Source organism: Cheilinus undulatus, linkage group 12 (genome assembly GCF_018320785.1).
Source record: "Cheilinus undulatus linkage group 12, ASM1832078v1, whole genome shotgun sequence".
NCBI classification, from domain to species: domain Eukaryota; kingdom Metazoa; phylum Chordata; class Actinopteri; order Labriformes; family Labridae; genus Cheilinus; species Cheilinus undulatus.
The window spans coordinates 27,780,186-27,800,107 of NC_054876.1; the positions used below are offsets into that span (position 1 = coordinate 27,780,186).

The following is a 19,922-nucleotide window of genomic DNA, read 5'->3' on the forward strand; positions in this document are numbered from 1 at the left end:
AAGTGTCTGCAGTGTTTGATTACTGAAAACATATTTGCATTGTTTTTTTAAAGTATTGTAACTGATTAAATTAGGATTTTAATCCTTTGATAAAATATTCTGCAACAATACAATACAAGATACAGAAATTCTAGAGCTGATGAACTAACCCCATATATTTATTACTGTTAGTAGCATATCAAATGTCTGTTTTACCGTTTGGGTTTATGGAAATACAGCAAACACAGCTCAAGTGTCTTTTGGCTACTGCTGGGCGGTGGCTGGAGGCAGGCGTCTTTACAACTACAGGTTTTTCTACTATGCTGCCTTTGTGGTGAAGCGTAAACAGAGCTCTGGGAATGTGATTGTGCAAATATAGTTATAGGAAAAGAGAAGAAAAGTTCTTGCTGAAAGTCTGAAAATGAAGGATTATGCCAAAAGCATTACTTTTCTGGGTCAGTGGGGACTTTTTCAAAAGGTGATCTTCTTCCTGCTCTGTGCCAGCATCATTCCCAATGGATTTGGTGCCTTCACGCTCGTGTTTCTGAATGATACACCACCTCATCGCTGCTTTGTTCCTGAGGTTAACTTGACCGAGGACTGGCGTCAAGCCATTATACCTATACAGGTGATATTTACTGTGTTTTTTCATTAAATATGCAGTTTTATTACTTTCTTTGCATGAAAAATTAAAAGGTCAAGTAATAAAATTACCAAGGGCTACCTATGTGCTGAGGGTTGTTCACAGACAAAGAAATTACAAAAAAGTCAACAGTGTTTGTGTATTAATGTACACCTAACAACAAGTTATTTATACCTTTACTCGCACATCACATATTTTATTATTGCAGCAATATCAGTATTTGCTTTAGAAACTGGTTAGTACTTGTACCTTTATTTATCAAAGTTTTTCATTTCACCTACAGTCATGTTTCATACAGACAAAGACTAGCTTAATACAGTGGGGATATGATAACAATTGTAGCCTACATTGCCGAAAAAAATATTCACCTCTTGAATGTTGTAGCCTTTAATTGATATTATAAATCAATCATGGTCAATATAATTTGGCTTTTTGACAAAAAATGACAATAAAAAACTTCCTTAATGTTGAAGTGAAAATTTTGCAAACAGTTTTACCGTAAAGATTTTTATTCAAATAAAAATATGTCCATTAAAATTAGTGATCGCATGAATAATCAACCCTTTAATGTGACAGATCAACAGAGGTCCAGCCAATGGTGCTAATAGTCACACAATAAGTGAAATGGGGATCACCTGAGTGCAGCGAATGTGTCTCAAGTGATAGTAGTATATAGACACTTGTGTCTGGAAAGTCCAGTCACTGGTTAATTAGTATTCCTGGGTACCATTACACCATGAAGTCAAAAGAATGCTCCAAACAACATGGAGAAAAGGCTGTTGAAAAGTACAAGTCAGGGGATGGAAACCAAAAAAAAAAAAACGAGGTACTGAACATCCCTCTGGAGTTCAGTTAAATCCATCATCAGGAAATGAAAGGAATATGGCACATGTATAATTTTGCCCAGATCAGGCCATCATCATGAACTGAGTGCCCGTGCAAGACGGTGACTAATGACAGAAGCCACTGAGTCACCTATGACTACTGTCACACCTGTTGTCAACTGTTGTCTAAGTTCACCAGTCAAAGCTTTTTGGGAGGGTGGCAAAGAAAAGGCCACTGTTGAGGAAAACTCATGTTAAATCTCGACTAGAGTTCTCCAAAAGGCATGAGGGAGACTCCATGGTTAGATGAGACCAAAAAGGTGCTTTTTGACCATCATTCAAGACTCCTAGTAGCATGGTGCTGTGGGGTTCCTTCTCCGCAGCCAGCACTGGAAGACTTGTAGGGATGGAGAGCAAAATTAATGTGGCAAAATACAATAAAATCCTGAAAGACAATCAGTGTGCAAGAGAACTACAACTTTGGAAAAGATTTATTTCCAGCAAGACAGCGGCCTGAAGCATACAGTGAAAGCTACACAGATTTCTGTTCGTGAGTGACTGAGACAAAGCCAAGATCAGTAAGAGTTTATGGCTGGACTTGAAAGCTGGACTGATGCAATTAAAGGCACAGGAGTTCAGGCATGCCACAATGACATTTATTAGGGTGTGTCAAGTCTTATAGGTTCTTTGAATCATATTTAAGCTGTATGTTTTATTTTGGCGGTTTATGTTAACTTGCAGCCATAACATAATTGAAATCTCAAGTTTAGCAGAGGATAAATTAATTGGTAAAAGAAGTTTCATCAGGTAAATTAACAAAGTATGTGTCATTTTGTTTGTCAGGTGATCAATGGGAAACAGGAGCAGAGTAGTTGCAGCAGATACCGGCTGGATGTAGTCCAAAACCTCTCGGCTCATGGTTTCATTCCAGGCAAGGACGTGAACGTCACTGAGCTGCAGCAGGAGGACTGTGTGGATGGATGGAGCTACAGCAAAGATATCTATCAATCTACCATTGTCTCAGAGGTAAGTGTGCACATCCAAACCTGCAAAGCGCTGTTATGTTGAATCCCCCTTCTTACGCCAAGTCATTATTTAGGAGTGAGCGTGATCGTGTGTGCGTTTTTGTTCACTGTCTCTGAATAAGGCTTGCTGTGTGTTTTGGTTATTCAAGGGGTAGGACCTTTTATCAAAAGCTTTGGGACATCTGTAAATCTATTTGGAAGTGAAATGTCAAGGAAGTAATTAAATTTCCAAAGGTGGAATAAAGCAAAAGAGGTAGGTAGATAGACACACTGTAGCGTTAAAGTTGATAATAGGTGAATATTATCAATAAACCTTGTAGCAGAATAGGGCACCACCGCTTATGTGGATTGGTTATTTGATAACCAATAAAATATTGTAATTATTAATTAATCAAAAATTTAAATTTATTAAAAAAAAAATTAACTGTAAATCAATCTCATTTCTAAAGGGGATTAGTCCTCATAACAGGGACTCCATTTCTCAGCTTAATACAAAATGATTTCCTGAATGAGGACTGTATTTTGAAGATTTATTATCAAAACACAAAGACAGGCATAAATCATGGGGTTATATGAATATAATGTGAATGAATAAACAGAATATGACTAAATATGATAAAAAAGAAAGGATGCCAACTAGTTTTGGTGAAGAGAGGATTATTTGATAATCATAATGGAAAAATTAACTAACGGCATAAAATTTGGAGTGTGAATTTGGAAGAAAATAAATTTGGTCTGTACTAGAACTAGTTTTGGATTTGGAGACACCTTCACCAGTAAAGATGGAATATACCCACTTCATTGCTGTCGCAGCAGGAGGCTGTGGAGAGGAAAAGGCAGGGGATGAGCCATCTGAGCAGGCTTGGAGCTCCTGGAGCTACCTCGTGTCAGCTCTGTCGAGCCGGTTTTAACCTGGGTTCAGCTTGCATCAGCGGCCTTGCGTGGTCACTCCAGAGACATGGCCAGATGAGTTCTGGTCCACAGACTCTAGGAATAGTCACTCGTCCTCCAAAAATAGTTCGTAATTCATCAAATGGCACACAAATGGCTGCAGATGCTCTACATCACGTTGACTGTAGGATCACAGTGATGGATGATGGGCGCGCAAGAAAAACAAAAACTCTGATTTACAGAAAAAGTTAGCACAAAGCTATAAAGAGCTATCTAACGCTATTTTTTGAAAACAAAACACCACTCTCGCTCGCTCTCCTTTTACTCTCTTCCTTCACTCTCCTTTCTCACTCGTCTTCTGCCAAAGCTGCCGTTTTCGCCGTGCTGTTCAACATTACCATAGCATATATACCACACATCCTATATTGCCGGAAAGCACAGATTCTCAGCTCTCTGTCAGCATTGGAATTTTTTAGATTGAGCAAACTTTCGAGGAGTTACAGTGTTGAGAATCTGTGTCGCGGTCTCACAATACTTCTGGTATTTTGCTATGAATGCCCATGTCATATGGTTGTGAGTACTGTAAAAAAACATATATGAGCTTTCCATTTTTCTGATCGGACAAACTTTGACTGAGTTACAGTTATATAAAACACAGCGCTGGCGCCGGCGCCAGCTGGTGAAGGGTTAAGAAGGAAAAGGGAGGGGTTGATTTCCTAAGCCCTCCTCTCAATCACCACTCTCCACCAAGTTAGTGAATTTAACAAGATAATGCGTAACATAAATGCATAACATGGTTTATATGATTCTAAATGGCGTAACACCAATAAACTATCACAGAACAAACATTAGAAACATAGTTAATTGGTTATAAACACTGAGTAAACTAAACTATCGTACATGATATATATTAACCAAACATTGTCCTGGAGTGAATTATCTAAACCCAACAACTGTTGGAGATCCCAACCACTTAGAGAGGTCTTTCACCGTTAGTTTTAGTCCGTCTTCTCTCCAGACTGTCCCGTTGGCGTTGTATTGTCTGTGAAAAGTATCATAACTCAAAGAGGACTGTCTGTCCTCTTCTCACTTAGACTGTAAAGGAGATTCATCTGATAGCATCCTGGATTATCATTACAACACCTAGTGTCAGTTAGCACAGCTTGTCAGTACTTAGTAATTACCATGTCTTATTTTACTGTAAATCCTCCCACAAACACAAGCTTTGTTGATTTGCTTCCAATCCTTTATGAATTATTTTAGTTTAGCCATTATTTTTTCATGCTTATGTGGCCTCCCTCTCCAGCCTTGTCTGTCAGCGGGGTTCTGGCCTCTGTATTTGCTCATGCTTCCTGCTTTGTCATTTGACATGTATTTGCATGTCCATGAAGAGGGAAATATTTGAATAGAACCAGTATTTTAGAGTTTACATACATTATATGTAACAACCAAGAAAACACAAAAGATATTCAATACATTTTTTTGTTAATGAAATGATTTATTATCTTAATTGCATCACACTGTTTTAGACCAGGACAGTTGAAAGTTGAAAATTTACCACCAATGCAGGAATTTTTCCTTAGAATCCAAATGAAAGACTGAGCTATTAAAAATGTGAATACTTTATTGACTGAATAGCATTTACTGTCAGACAAATGTCAAAAGTTTTCTTTCCATCACAGCAGCCCCATTTACAACATAAAAATTAAACACAGAAAAAAAATGTAAAGACATCCATGACTTGTACTGGTCCAGGGAAAGGAAAATGCTAGGTAACCTCATTGCAGACCCCACACACCCTGGACACAAACTGTTTAAAATCCACCCTTCTGGTAGGCATTACAGGTCATACCAAAACAACAGAAACAGTTTCAGTTTCCCTCTGATGCCCACTCATCAGCCACAGTCAAATTCTTTGTTGCCTAAGCGTACTTTGCCTGTGAAGATGGTTCTAATTCAAAATACCAAGAGATATCTGACAATAAAATTCACAGACCAAATATTCAGAGGCCTTCAACTTACACTGATGTGTAACTTCAGTCCAACCATGTTAGAACATGGGGCCCTGTTTTTATCAGGTTTGATAGCAGTAGTTCATCTTCATTGTGCAGACTAGTAAGGGACTGAGACTATGCTGTTGGCCAGCCCGACATGTTTTATTGCGAGCTGCTTAATAGAGTCTCTGGACTCACTGGTCAGTGATTGGTCCACAATCTCTGTGCAGATTTGTATTTAATAGAGTAGTTGAGGTTTAAAGTACAGTATGTAGTGCTACACTGATGGACTGTGAGACCCGAAGAAGAGCAAAACAAACAAGAATACCTCCACTCGCACCAAAAGATCTGATTTGGCGAAGGATATCAATCCTTTGGTGCAGCTCTTTGCAGGTCCTCCCAGGACAACAAATGATCAATCATTACTCAGCTTTGTTCACAATGAGTAACAATAGAAGTTTTATGAGCTAGTAAGCCAAATACAATTTCCTCCATTTTTCTTTGTATTAATCTCTGCGGCATTATTCCTGCTCCACTTGAACATTTTGTTCACAGCATGACGGTGCAGCTCAGTGTTGTCCATGTTACCTAGCAAAGATATCAGAGCTGTCTCATCACAGTAGTTTGTATGACAAGTGAAAAGCTGTACTGATCTTCCACAACACCAGGGTTGTGAGTTCATGATGACACATGAGAGGATTAAATTCACCTTGACAAACTGGATTATGCTGGTGTGAAATGAGTCATACAAAATGAGAATTCAGCTGTTACTTAAAACATTTTGGACACCAAAATTAGTTTTGTCATATTGAAAACAGATGGAAAATATAGAAAGAGTGTTCTTGCACGTGTATTTAGCCTGGAAGAGTTATGAACCAGCATGGCAACAGCAATCTCTGTCCCACGTGCCGCCTTGTAAAAAAAAAATCAGAGGTAAAGTTTGTGTCTTGCTTTGCTAACAAGATATTTGAGCAGGACTCTTACTCGAGATTTCATAATCACTGAAGTCCAGGCTACTGGTCCCAGGTCTTCATGCTCCTTTTGGAGATTGTAAGTTAATCATTTATGTATGTAACCTGACACAGCAGATAGACTGATTCCTATATCCATTACATGGGGTATATTTCACATCTCTGGTAGTAACATGAGCTCGGCAGGCAGGCGCTTTCATAGTTTACAGATGGTGGAGCTTGACAGTGGATTAAAACGTATGCTGAGACTGAAAGGGAGAGGCTCAGAAAAATCTCTGCCAAGAAAATCTTCTAGTTTGGCTTTTTGCTTTGTTTTAATGAGGAAATGTGGCCCAGTTCTGATACAACTGCCGCTATACTATAGCTACCTCCAGGCTAAACTTACACCAGTTGCTATTGGTCTCCAGTACAACAAAACCCTGTCTGTAGCTACCCCCTCTATCGCCTCATTTGTGACCTTTTCAACAAGCTTTAGGTGTGCCAGTTTTGCTTCCTTCAATCTGATTGTCAACTTTATTGCTGTATGTTTAAGTCTCCAGAATATTTTCAAGCAATTTTCCTTGAATGCATGACTTTTTTTTAATTAGTAAATTCTGATTTATTATTAGGATAGATTTTAGTTTTATTTATTACAACAGCCAGCTCTACCCAAAATGATATAGTAATATGAAATATTGGTCATTTCATCAAGGAATCTGAAAGATTGGAACAAGCTTTCAGATATTCTCTGATATGTCCACTTTCTCAGCTAATTTATTTTTCTTTATATGCACAAAGTTAGGGCTAGAATTAAAACTGTACATACAAGCTTTTAGTCCACATTTTTCATGTTTATGTCATCAATGATGGAATATTCTGCTAATTGATTATAAAAAAAAAACAGTTATGATTAATTAAAAGAAAAAGTGAATGATTAATACAGTAATGTCATCAATCAGTTCAGCTTGAGAGGCCTGTTAAAATGCATTACTTAGACGACTATATTACCAAATAGATTTTTTTTTTTCCCACGATAGGATTATTGGATCCAAACTCATATTTGCTAGTTCTGATATCATGACAATAATAGCATATATTCCTACTTGTGAAGAGTTCCAATGCTGTTCAGAGGCATGTTGTTTTGAATCATATCCTTATGTCACTGAAAAGAAGCTTCCTCACACACATGCTTGAGTGCTGTGAAATAAAACATGGAAGAAAATTTAACATCTGAAACTTTGAAAGAGGAGCAAGGAAAGCAGGCTGGTGCAGAGAGCAGAGGCAAAGAGAAGCAGCTTTTTCAGATAAAGTTAAACTGTGAATTCACTCCTGACAGACTGAGGAAGAGTGTAAAACAGGCCAAAGGTAGAAGCTATATGTAACCTACACTGTGGAGTTAATCTACCTGTAATGCAATCCTTCTCATATCGTGGATACATGAGATTATTCCTGATTAATTTATTAAAAAGCTGTTTAATTCTATTATTTTTTTATATTCAACGTACAGTACTAACTTTTATTTGTTTATTTATTCCAGTTTGACCTGGTGTGCAGTGAACAGTGGAAGCAGCCCTTCACCTCCACAGTTTTCTTTATTGGAGTTCTTCTTGGATCCTTCTTCTCAGGACAGCTGGCAGACAGGTACTAAAAACAGCTCCCTGGTAGCTTGAAAATACTCTGTCCCTCTAAGGCTCTGGTAACTTTTTAAAAAAGGCATTTTTTTTAAAATGAGGTTGTTATGAATATAATGACTACTTGCTGTGCTTACAAGTGTTGCTGTATGAGTTACATAACACTGAGCTTCTCTAGAATTGGAAGAAAAAAATAGATGTAAGCTTTAATAACAATGCTGTTGGGCCCACTGAAATTAAGTTAAACAGAATTGAACTCATAATAAGTTACTGAAATGTTGAGTATAAATTTGAGGTTACATATCTATAGTTTTTGCTATTTCATACTCCTACTTCAAACCCTGTCAGAGGCATATGGGGAAAGTTTCATCATGTCTGCTTTTATAAAACAGCTGTATTGACTTCCTGCTTTAACATATGATCAACTGATGCACCAAACATGTGTCACTATACTGTAAATTAAAGGTGTTGCATGTTTGCACAGGTTTTTGCAGTAAATGTGGCATTGCTCAGACTGTTCTCATGTTGAAGGTCTGGAAACCTTGCCAGGATTTAGAGTGATCAAGTTGTAAATTTGTTCCACAACAAAAGATTTAAGAATGACGTTCAGACAAGCTGTGCTGTGAAAACTCAGATAAGGTGATAGTGGATGTGGAAAGCTGACATGCCTAAATTTAAATAAAGTTCAAATAAGTTTAACTTGAAGAAGCTAAATTAAATCTTTTCCTTACATTTTTATACTTCTGTGCTAAAATCTGAAACATAATTTCCATTTAAAGCCCTTGATGTGAGAAAAGTTATAAAAGTTGAAGTTTACATAGTTTAAGTTTACACTGTTTGTGGCAGACCCAAGAACTAGTTCTCCTACTCCTGAGGTGTAGAAGGAAAACATTTGTTTATGAAGTTAGCCATGTTTTCTTTCTTGTTATGACTTGTTTTTTATTAAATTCTCAATAGATGTGGAAGGAAACCTGTGCTTTTTGCAACCATGGCAGTTCAGACGCTGTTCACCTTCATTCAGATCTTCTCCGTCTCGTGGACAATGTTCACTGTCCTCCTCTTCTTCAACGGTTTGGGGCAGATGTCTAACTTTATAGGAGCTTTAGTCCTGGGTACATATGAAAATCACATTCTAAAAATACTACACTAACAAATCCCTCATTTATCAGATTTGGATTGAAATGATATTTTGAAAAATAGATTGTTTTCCCTCATTCACTAAATGTTCAACACGATGGATTCTTCATCTTTGCCTGCAGGTGCTGAGACTTTGATTGGCAATGTGCGAGTCCTGTACTCATCTTTAGGCACATGTTTGGGCTTTGCCATTGGCTACATGATGCTGCCTCTCTTTGCTTACTTTCTGAGGGATTGGAAGTCTCTTTTAGTGGCACTGACTGTGCCAAGCCTGGCCTACCTCCCCCTCTGGTGGTAAGATATGCTTATTACAAGGATCTAGCTTCAAGTAAAGAAGGCAGAACTGAGAAATCAACACAGCAATTATTTTAACCCTTTCTGATGGAGTTTAGGCATAAAAAAGCAAGATGAGATAAATGTCAAACAGAAGTATTCAGAAGAGAACAAATACTCTAGTTACTGCAGACTGATCAACCTTTCCATCTGTCTCTCTGCCCTGTAATGAGGCAGGTTCATCCCAGAATCTCCTCGATGGCTGCTTTCTCAGGGAAGAGTGGAGGAGGCCGAGGCCATAGTAAAAAGAGCTGCTAGGTGGAACAAAGTTCAGGCTCCGAGGGTGATTTTTGAAGGTTATAGTGTAAGTGTTGAAAATTTAAGGTATAATCAAAAGACCTTGAAATTTTTAAAGAAACACTCCATGCTACCTTTTAGAAATATTTAAAGAATGTAGAAAACAAAACACCTTAACATGAAATAAAGATCAAAAACTAGAACAATGAAGCTCCCTGATAGTTCTTGTTAAAAAATGAAATACAACTAAATGACTGAAAGAAACAGCAACTTATTGTAGTTTTACTGTCAATGTGTCTTGATTTATTTCTGCCATCTGACTTCATTTTTTTTTTTAAATCAGCATTTTGAGAGAAGAAATTTATGAAATGATGATGATGAAAACATTAGAATTTGGTAGAAAGAATTTTATTTTTATCTAAGAATCTAACAATTCCTGGCATCTTGCAAGCTAAATATACAGTGCCTATAAAAAGTATTTACCTCCTTGGATGTTTAACCGTTTAATTGATTTTATAAGTCAATCATAGTCTAGTTATTGTGGCTTTTAAGACAAAAAATACTAAAAACCTGTCTTTAAAATTTAAGGGAAAACATTTCCACAAAGTAATGCCAAATAAATAAAATATTTAATGTAGAGTTAGTGAAGGCATAAATATTCATCTGCATAAGTCAGTTAGTAGATTTAACTTGGTTTAACTTGGTGCACTGTGTTCCAGATTTAATCTGAGTTTTCTTCAAGAGTAATTTCTGTTTGTCACTCAGTTTGTGAGGACGGCCTGATCTAGGCAGATATACATGTAACCTATGTCTTTCTTTCTTAATGATGGATTTAACTGAACTCTGGGGGATGTTCCATGCCTGGGAAATTAGTTTGTTTCCATCCCTTGACTTATTCTTTTCAATGACCTTTACTCTGAGTTGTTTGGAGTGTTCTTTTGTCTTCATGGTGACATGGTAGCCAAGAATACTGATTAACCAGTAACTGGACCTTCCAGACACAGGTGTCTTTATACTACAGCTACTTGAAACACATTCACTGTATTTAGCTAAGAGTGAATATTTATGCAGTCACTTCTTTACCATTACATATTTTTAATTGACCTTACTTTGCAGAAATCTGTTTTCACTTTGACATTAAAGCGAATTTTTTTGTCCAAAAAAAGCCATGATTGACAATGATTGATTTATAAAATCAATAAAATGGTAAAAACATCCAAAGGAGTGAATACTTTTAAAGGCACTGTATACTTACATTATGCATTGAAGAAAACGAACCAAAGCAGATGATGATTTTGTATCTTTTAGGTTAAAAAGACAGAAGAAACCCCTAAACAAAGCTACAATGTGCTGGACTTGCTCAGGAAAACTGAATTCAGAGTACTGACTCTCATTCTTTGCTTGGCGTCGTAAGTACAACATTTCAGCACCCATTGTTTCATAGTGATCCAGTGGGAAAGAAGAGATGAGCGTCATCAACCTTGCAACAAACCCAAACCTGATCACTTTATTTGGCACACTGTTTCAACTGCTCATTAACACAAACATCTAATCAGCCAATCATTTGTCAGCAACCAATGTATTAAGGTATGTAGAGATGGTCAAGACAGTCTTTTAAAGTTCACCGTGGTTGTTGGTGCCAAGTGGGCTGGTCTGAGTATTTTAGAATCTGATTACTTCCAGAAATTAAATTTGTACTCCAAAATGAAGGCTTGAAGCTGTAAATGTACCCATGTGTCACATATCAACACATGTTAATGGGGGAGGTTCCTCTGGAGGCGATTTTACATGAGACCCTTCAAAGAGTACATGGGTGTTTGTTTGAAACATAAGGTTTGTCACATCAGAGAAAATCCAGAAAGAGTCCAGAAAATCTTATGGGTATTCCAGTGCTCAGTATGCATTTATGCCTAAGTTAATGTTTAAATCAACTTATCATTCTCTTCACATAGACACGTTTTATTAGTGTGAAGCCCTTAGCTTAGTGAATGTGTAATCAGATCTCAGATTTCCATGCAAACATCTCTACTTTGTGTCATCTTCTCCTTCAGATTTTCTATGGTTCTTGGATACTATAGCTTGTCCTTCAACACATCCCAGCTCCATGCAGACCCCTACATCAGTTGTTTTATCTCTGCAGCTGTTGAGGTTCCAGCTTATATTTCTAGCTGGTTGGCTCTGTTGTACCTCCCACGACGAGTGTCTGTCATCTCTTCCTTGATGCTTGAAGCAGTGCCACTTTACCTCATTCAGCTTGTGCCTGAAAGTAAGCAACAGAGCGCATTCAGTTTTCCCTGCCGGAAATTACTCACCAGTTCAGATTTTAACTGGTTTGTTACCTTAGAGAGGGGAGGGGGTCCTCATATAGAACAGGGAGAGAGGTTCACTGAGACATCAGAATTAAATGTTGACATTTGTCAGTGACAGTGCAGATAAAAGTATTCACTCCCTTGGATGTTTTACCCTTTTATTGATTTTATAAATCAGTCATGGTCAATTTAATTTGGGTTTTTGACACAAAATGAAATAAAACAAAGTCTTTAATATCAAAATGAAAACATATTTCTATAAAATTATTTTATTAAACAACCCTTCAAAGTGACTGACCTTATTTAACAGACGTCTGGCCAATTGTTTCCAGTAGTTTCACAACTAGTGAGATGGGGATCACCTTAGTGCAGTGCAAGCATGATGGAGACCTATCCACTCAGACTCGGTGCTGTGATTTCAGCCAGTGGTGCATCTACTAAAAACTTACTTGAAAGGGGATGAATATTTATGCAAACACTTATCTTACATTACATATTTTTTATTTGATTGACATTACTTTGTGCAAATCTGTTTTCAAATTGACATTTAACACCCGGGACTGCTCACATATTCTTAGTGCAAGCTAGTGGTCTTTCATTTTAAAATTCAGAGGGATCACTAAAACAAAACAAAAAAATCATACAGCACTTGTATAAAACATATTTTTTGTTGGCAAACCACTAACTATTAAAGTCAGAGGGATCACTTGAACTTGTATATCATAAATCATTACCTATCAGTGGATTGCTAGGAGTACTTACACTGCCTGCTTTTTCTATCTTAGGAGTAAGTTTTACTCTGTACTTTTGTACGCTTACGTTATTTTAATAATAGCTTAAGAGAAAGCGACTTTATACAGTGGAGTCAGGGGTAAGAAAATTCTTAGCGAAAAAAATGTTTGTTGATTAAAGCACTACAGACTCATCTGTTAACACAAGAACTTTAATTTTCAGGTTTACCAAATCTGTCTCTTGCACTAGAGATGTTTGGTAAATATGCAATCACCACTGGATCCTCCCTGATGTTTGCCTACTCTGCTGAGCTCTACCCTACAGTGATCAGGAACACAGGAACAGGGACATGCATCACAGTTTCCAGATTAGGCAGCTGCATGGCACCAGCGTTGCTACAGCTGGGTGAGTATTATGACTCTCTAGATAATAACTATCAAACAAAATGGTTTATGGAGTGAACCTCTAGTGACAGGACCTGGCATTTTGCTCTGGTGATCTTTTAAGAGGCAGTTGCTAAAGGTCGGCAAAGTTCCCAACTGAAGAGATAGATGTATTGGATTTAACAGAGACACTCATAAAAAATATTGACTGCAGCTGCATTTGTGAACAGAACTGTCAATCATAGTGTTATTATGTTGATACATACATTTATATTCTTCTACTTCACCCTATAAGAGCAACTGTAATTACCATGATTTCTCTCTTGGATGGATAAAGCTTTGCTAATTATAGTACCTCTTTTTATAGCATCAAATTATTAATTTAAACAAAGTTTGAAGAAAACTGAACACTCAGCCGTAAATCCCCATTAAAAGAACTAATTACAAAAACTGTTCATAGTTTCATATTGTTATCAGTGTCCCATTTGTTAACATGGAAGAGTAGGATTTTTTTTTTCCCTGTAATTTGGACAGTTATTGTGTGCTTCAAATGTTTTATCTTCCCTTATGTTATCAGTTTTTATACAGTATATGTAAAATAAATACATAAATGGCCTTAATCTTCCCTCCTTAATCTCTTCTCCTATTAAAGGTACATACTTTCAGTACCTTCCTTACATCATATTGGGAACTCTGGCTACTGTGTCTGCCTTTTTGGCTTTCTTCCTGCCAGAGAGTTTTGGAAAACCTCTCCCTGAAACAATTGAGCAGATGGAGCAAAGAAAAAGGTAGGCTGCTCTGGAAATGAAACTATTTTGATAAAGACTCCACTTATAAGCATACATTTTATATTCAACATTTTATGTAATAAATCATAATACAGTGTATTTAGAAATATTCAGACCCTTTTCAGTTTTTCAGTTTTGTTATGTCACAGCCGGCTGCTACAGTGGAAAAAAAAATTATTCCCATTAATCTGCACACAGTATCACACAATGACAAAGTGAAAACTGAATGAAATGTTTGCAGATTTCTAAAAATAAAAAAATGAAATACATACATATTCAGACCCCCTGCTAAAAACACTTGAAATCTAGGCTCCTCCTATTTTTCTTGATCGTTGCTGAAATGTTTCTACATCTCAATTGAAGTCCATCTGTGGTCAACCAAACTGATTGTACATGATTGGAAAGGCACACACCTCTCTCTACAAGGCCTCACGGCTGATAATGCATATTAAAAAAAATCCAAGCCAGAAGGTCAAAGGAACTATCTTCAGAGCTCAGAGACAGGATTACTGGATGGGACAGATCTGGGGAAGGCTACAAAAAACACAAGCACAATCTGCTGTTTATTAGCTGTTTGTTCCTCTGTTAAAATGCTGACACACTGTATGAGTACAGGTGTTAGAGACAAGGAAACAGTGGAGGAATATGGGTTGAATTTACATTGTCAAAATGTAAGTAATTTCTGAACATGATTTATTGGTAAGTAGAGTGTGAAAAGTGGATATTTGTGAGTACAATGTTAAACTTTAAATCAGCAGCAGTAAAGGTCCTGAATTTGGTGGTTTTTAACCTATTTTAAGGAGTTTTAACATGTCTATGAAATAGTCTCAGTTTAATATAGATGCCGTTACATGACCCAGTATAATCACACTATCAGTGAGAAAGCTCTGTCCATACATTTGGTCTTAGGGTAAATAGAGCAAGCAGATCAAAGGCAATAAAGTGAGTACTTTGAGAATGAGATTACTTAAAGCATTCAAACCTCAAGGGCAACCGGGGTGATACATTGACAGTTTTAACAGCTCTTTCACTCTTTTTATATGTAAGTGTTTATCATGCTCAGCAGTGATTTGATGATAAGATTTGTTCTCTGCTGCTTGGGAGCAAATTTGTGTGCAGATTGAAGAGTCAAGGTTTAAAGAAGCACTGCAGGTTACAGGTGTAGTACTGTAGCTAGTCATGGCACTGTTTTCAAACAGGGGCTCCTTTGAATCCAAGGCCTAATCTGTGCAATCCTGACTTTCAGTAAAACATGTCAATAGATGGTCTAACATGATCTGAAAACATTGTACTTGCCGGTGTAGTGGAAGCAGCTACTTCGTTAGTGAATTCAACATCTTCAAAGAAATGTGAGGACAGTAAACAACATTTATGTTTTTTTCTCTTTCCCTTGTAATAACAGAATGAAGTGTCCATGCATCCCTGGAAACAAAGCCCCAAGAACACTGGTACCCCTGGACGATCCACTATGATTAACTGCAGAGTATTTTACCAACAGAGATCATATTTGATGATTCTTTTCAGTACGTTAACCTTTCTCCATGTCATTTTTTTAAGTATATTTGTTTAATAAACTGGTCAAAATAAAAAATGTATAGTTTGGCTTTTTTTTTTTTTAAAACACCCCCACTTCCTTTTCAAAGGCATCTGCATCATTTTTTTTTTCTTATTCTTTCTGTAATATAGTAGTTGTTGATAAATGACTAGAAAATGCTGTTTTTGGCACGGATATGAAATGAGGAGTGTAGCGCCCCTTTATCTAATAACGCCCCATTATGTAATAACCCTAACCATAGGACTTGGTGTGGGCTCCAAGGTATGCCCTACCCAACTACCTTGCTCTAACTCTAACCACTTAGTGACTTATGCCGAAACCTAACCCCCCTTCAGGGCTCTAGACTACTCACCTAACCTTAACCCTAGGACTTAAGGTGGGCTCCAGGGGATACCCTACTACATGGGTGGAGCTAGGGGGTGGCTTATGGGGCTTCAGCCCTGAATGTTTTCTTAAAAGCCACCAATCTTTCAAGTTGGTTTCAAGTATGTTGCTAATGTCCTTGCTGATCACAGCATGGAAATGTAATTTTTAAAGCAATTTTAAAGATCAGATTGGTTTTTTACTTTTAAGAATGTGAGTACAGAGGAGGATTAGGGACATTTAACAACATTGGTATGCATTTTTTTTAATTCTAACAAACATGACAGAATTTTTAATTTTTCTTAGAATAAAAAAAGCATGCCAATTTTTAATGGCAGTGTAAAAAATACTTTTAAAATAGTTCTAAAAATACAATTTTCCTCATTTTCATGAATAAATTAATATCACTAACTCAAAATATAGCTTTTTATGTGCTTTGTTTGAAAATACAGGGCTTTAACTGTAAACTTCTTCACCAAATTCCTACCCTACCTATGCAATGCTACTTAAAATATAAACTCCAGGCAGAAGAAGGCAGAAGTTAAAGTTATTGGACTCCAGCATGATGTATCATGATTTCAGAATGATAATGACACTTTAAGCACAGTTAGGTTAAGAAAAAATGATGTTATCAACTAAATATTTTTTTTTAGGTTGAGCAACATTATTTTTGCCAAAATGATTCGTAAATGATTGAACTGTCCAATACACAAATAATCTTAAGGGAAGTGCCCACGCCTTAGCCATCTATTGTTTGGGCTAAGCCCTGGATTTTAAACATGTCTGGCTCTGCCCCTGTCTTACTACCCTGCCCTAACTGACAAAATATGGCGTTACTACGTAATGAACTGAACATTTATTACATAATGTGGCTCTCCAAGGCGTGTCAATGAGAAGGCTCTGTCCATACACAAAATCTAAATATCTGTCCAATATTGTTTCCAGCAATGGACATTGCCCACGTGTGCTATTCAGTACTACTAATTCTGTGTTCCTCACAGCTCTCTACTGACTGATGCCTCTGTTTCCACCTGTGAGGATTTTCTGCACTTTTTTGTTGATAAGGTGGTGTCTGTGCGGCAACTCACCGGCTGCAGCATCAGCCCAGATCTGCCTGCTGCTGCCACGCACTCTGCAGTGTTTGACCACTTCGAACCAGTCTCACTGTTCCTTACGGATATGGTCAGACAAATGAGAGAAACAAACTGCCCCTTGGACATTGTTGCCACAAAATAATTGAAACAAGTGTTTACCACAGTAGGGCCCTCGATCCTGGTTTTAATTAATGCTTCTTTAACCTCAGGATGTGTCCCAGATGCTTTTAACATGCAGTAGTGAGACCCTTGCTTAAAAAAACAAATCTTGATTTTACTCTTTTATCCAATTTTAGACCTGTTTCTAATTTGTCTTTTATTTCCAAAGTTCTTGAAAAAATTGTTTTTAAACAACTACAGGTGTTTTTAGAATACAGTTATTCTTGAGAAATTCCAGTCCAGGTTCAGGTCCCGACAAAGCACAGAGTCCGCACTGTTAAAAGTCCACAATGATATTGCCCTATCTGTTGATGCCAAGCGCCCTGTTCTTTTAGTGCTGCTAGACCTAACTGCGGTGTTTGATGCAGTCAACCACTCTGTCCTTTTATCCCACCTAAGAGACTATGTCAGCATTTTTTTTAACATATCTGAGTGTCTGTCTTTACCTGAGGAAACACTGGACAGTTTTGTCCTGGTTAATGCTGAGATGCTTGATGAAGTTTTCTCCTCAGTGAAGCCCACCACATGTCTTTTAGATCCAATTCCAACCCCATTTTTTAAGTCATTTTATGGATCTTTTAGAGACAAGCTTTTAAACATGATGAATTGTTCACTTCAGATGGGGGTCTTTCCCGCTGCCTTTAAAGCAGCAGTGGTGAGGACCCTGTTGAAGAAGAGCAATTTAGATTTTAATGACTTTAACAATTACAGACAAGTGTCTAACTTACCATTTTTAAGTAAAATTTTAGAGAAACTTGTTTTTATTCAGCTCAATTATTTTTTAGACATATGATATTCATGAGGAATGTCAGTCTGGTTTTAGGGTAAACCACAGTACAGACTGCCTTGACAAAGATTTTAAATGATTTTAGATTAAATTATGATTCACAAAAGGTGACGGTGTTGGTTCTGCTGGATCTAAGTGCTGCCTTCGATACAGTAGACCACGCTATTCTTTTAAATAGACTCAAACATCTGGTCAGCCTCTCTGGTACTGTACACAAATGGACTATTCCTACCTCACAGACAGAACATTCATGGTAAGTGTAGACACATGCTCCTCCAAAGTCCATGTGGTGTGCCCCAGGGTTTGATTTTAGGCCCTGTGCTTTTTAACCTGTACATGCTCCCTCTTGACGGTGTCATCAGGAGACATGGAATCAACTTCCACAGTTATGCTGATGATATGCAGCTTTACATCTCCATGTCTCCTGATGACACCAGGCCAATGGATGCTCTTTTTAACTGTATTTTAGATATCAAATCCAGGATGGCAGAAAACTTTCTCCAGCTTAACCAGGACATAACTGAGGTTTTAGTCATTGGTCCTGAAGCCCAGAGAGAGAAACTTTTACCCAAACTACATGCACTGTCTTTTAATACATCATCACAAGTGAAAAACCTGGGCGTAATTTTTGACTCTGAGCTGACTTTTATTCCACACATTAAGAATGTAACAAAAATAGGTTTTTGTCATCTAAAGAACATTGTCAGAGTCCGCCCCATTCTCTCTCGGGCCAACACGGAGACGCTGATGCATGCTTTTATCACCAGTTGTATAGACTACTGTAATGCCCTGCTCTCTGGTCTTCCCAAAAAGAATATTTCAGGTCTACAATTATTACAAAATTCAGCAGCACGTGTCCTGACTAAGACCAGAGGGCAGGCCCACATTACACTGGTTTTAGAATCACTGCATTGGTTCCCCGTGTGTTTTAGGATCGATTTTAAAGTTCTTTTACTGGTTTTTAAATGTCTTAATGGTCTTGGGCCTTCTTATCTTTCAGAACTGCTTTTACCTTATGAACCCTCGTGGACCCTGCGCTCCTCTGGCACTGGGCTCTTAGTCATTCCCAAAGTCAGGACACACACTAGAGAACGTACATGTTTTTAAGAGCAGGTTCAAGACACACCTTTTTAGCTTAGCTTTTGATTATTATTTATCTATTTTATTTTATGATATTTATTTATTTTAGGCCTTCAGTGTGGATTTACTTATAAATGTTATTCTTTTCCTACCTTAAATTTTTAGTTATGCTATTTTATATTTTATTTCTTAGATTTTATTTGTATTTTAGTTTTTACTTATTTTTATCCTTTCATCATTTTTAGGACCAGATTTTTAGGATTCCTCTGGGGGAGCCCTCTGCACCAGGAGCGGTGGTCGGCTATGGCTGCAGGGGTCTGTCTCGTGGGTTCCTGGTGGAGGTTTGGTGCCTCTGCCTCATCCCTCCTCTGGGTCCTGCGTCGGTGTCCTGTGGCTGTGGGTGACTCTCTGCTCCTGGTGCAGACGGCTCCTCTGATGGCACTTTCTCAACTGGTTCATCTGTACTCAGCCTCTTGTACTCAGCCTAATGTCCACTATTTTAGTGTGTGTGTGTGTGTGTGTGTGTGTGTGTGTGTGTGTGTGTGTGTGCATGTTTGTGAAACGGTGTGTGTGAGTGGGAGCACATGTAACTGTTGTCTGTGGGGTGGTTGATAATGGGATAGGGTGGTTGCGGGTGTGTGGGTGTAAGAGAATGACTTTAATTGTCTAATTTAATCAAAAGGTGGGAGTGGGTTGGTGGGTTTGAGGGAATGTTTTTATTTTGTCTATGTAACGCACTTTGAGTTACATGTTATACATGAAAAGTGCTTTATAAATTAAGTTTGATTGATTGATTGATTGATGGTGGGACTGCACTTAAATGGCTTGAATCATATTTGAACAACAGAACTTTCTCTGTGATGATTGGTGACCTCTCCTCTTCTGCTGCCTTGCTGTTCTGTGGAGTGCCCCAGGGTTGCATTCTGGGTCCTAACTTGTTTTCTTTGTATATGTTACCACTGGGATCAATCATTGCAAGGCACAACTTAGCGTTGCACTGCTATGCAGATGATCTGCAGATTTATCTG

The 19,922-nt window shown here is 37.7% G+C and overlaps 1 protein-coding gene across 1 annotated transcript; it reads left to right on the plus strand.

Moving 5' to 3' along the window:
* Positions 1 to 400: 400 nt before the first annotated feature.
* On the plus strand, positions 401 to 15,328 carry LOC121519236 (solute carrier family 22 member 5-like). Its single transcript, XM_041802077.1, has 11 exons — positions 401 to 607; positions 2,290 to 2,472; positions 7,844 to 7,947; positions 8,895 to 9,049; positions 9,197 to 9,368; positions 9,585 to 9,717; positions 10,962 to 11,053; positions 11,696 to 11,910; positions 12,908 to 13,090; positions 13,721 to 13,856; positions 15,259 to 15,328. Exons 1-11 carry the CDS (start codon positions 401 to 403, stop codon positions 15,326 to 15,328), a joined length of 1,650 nt encoding a protein of 549 aa, XP_041658011.1.
* Positions 15,329 to 19,922: the final 4,594 nt, after the last annotated feature.

What these genes read in the sequence shown, in the direction of transcription:
- LOC121519236 (XM_041802077.1), top strand. Translation starts at nt 401, where the DNA reads ATGAAGGATTATGCCAAAAGCATTACTTTTCTGGGTCAGTGGGGACTT. An exon ending in TTGAAGGTTATAGTGTAAGT is followed by an intron (nt 9,718 to 10,961) that starts GTTGAAAATTTA and finishes TAGGTTAAAAAG; the next exon opens with ACAGAAGAAACCCCTAAACA. An exon ending in CAGATGGAGCAAAGAAAAAG is followed by an intron (nt 13,857 to 15,258) that starts GTAGGCTGCTCT and finishes TTGTAATAACAG; the next exon opens with AATGAAGTGTCCATGCATCC.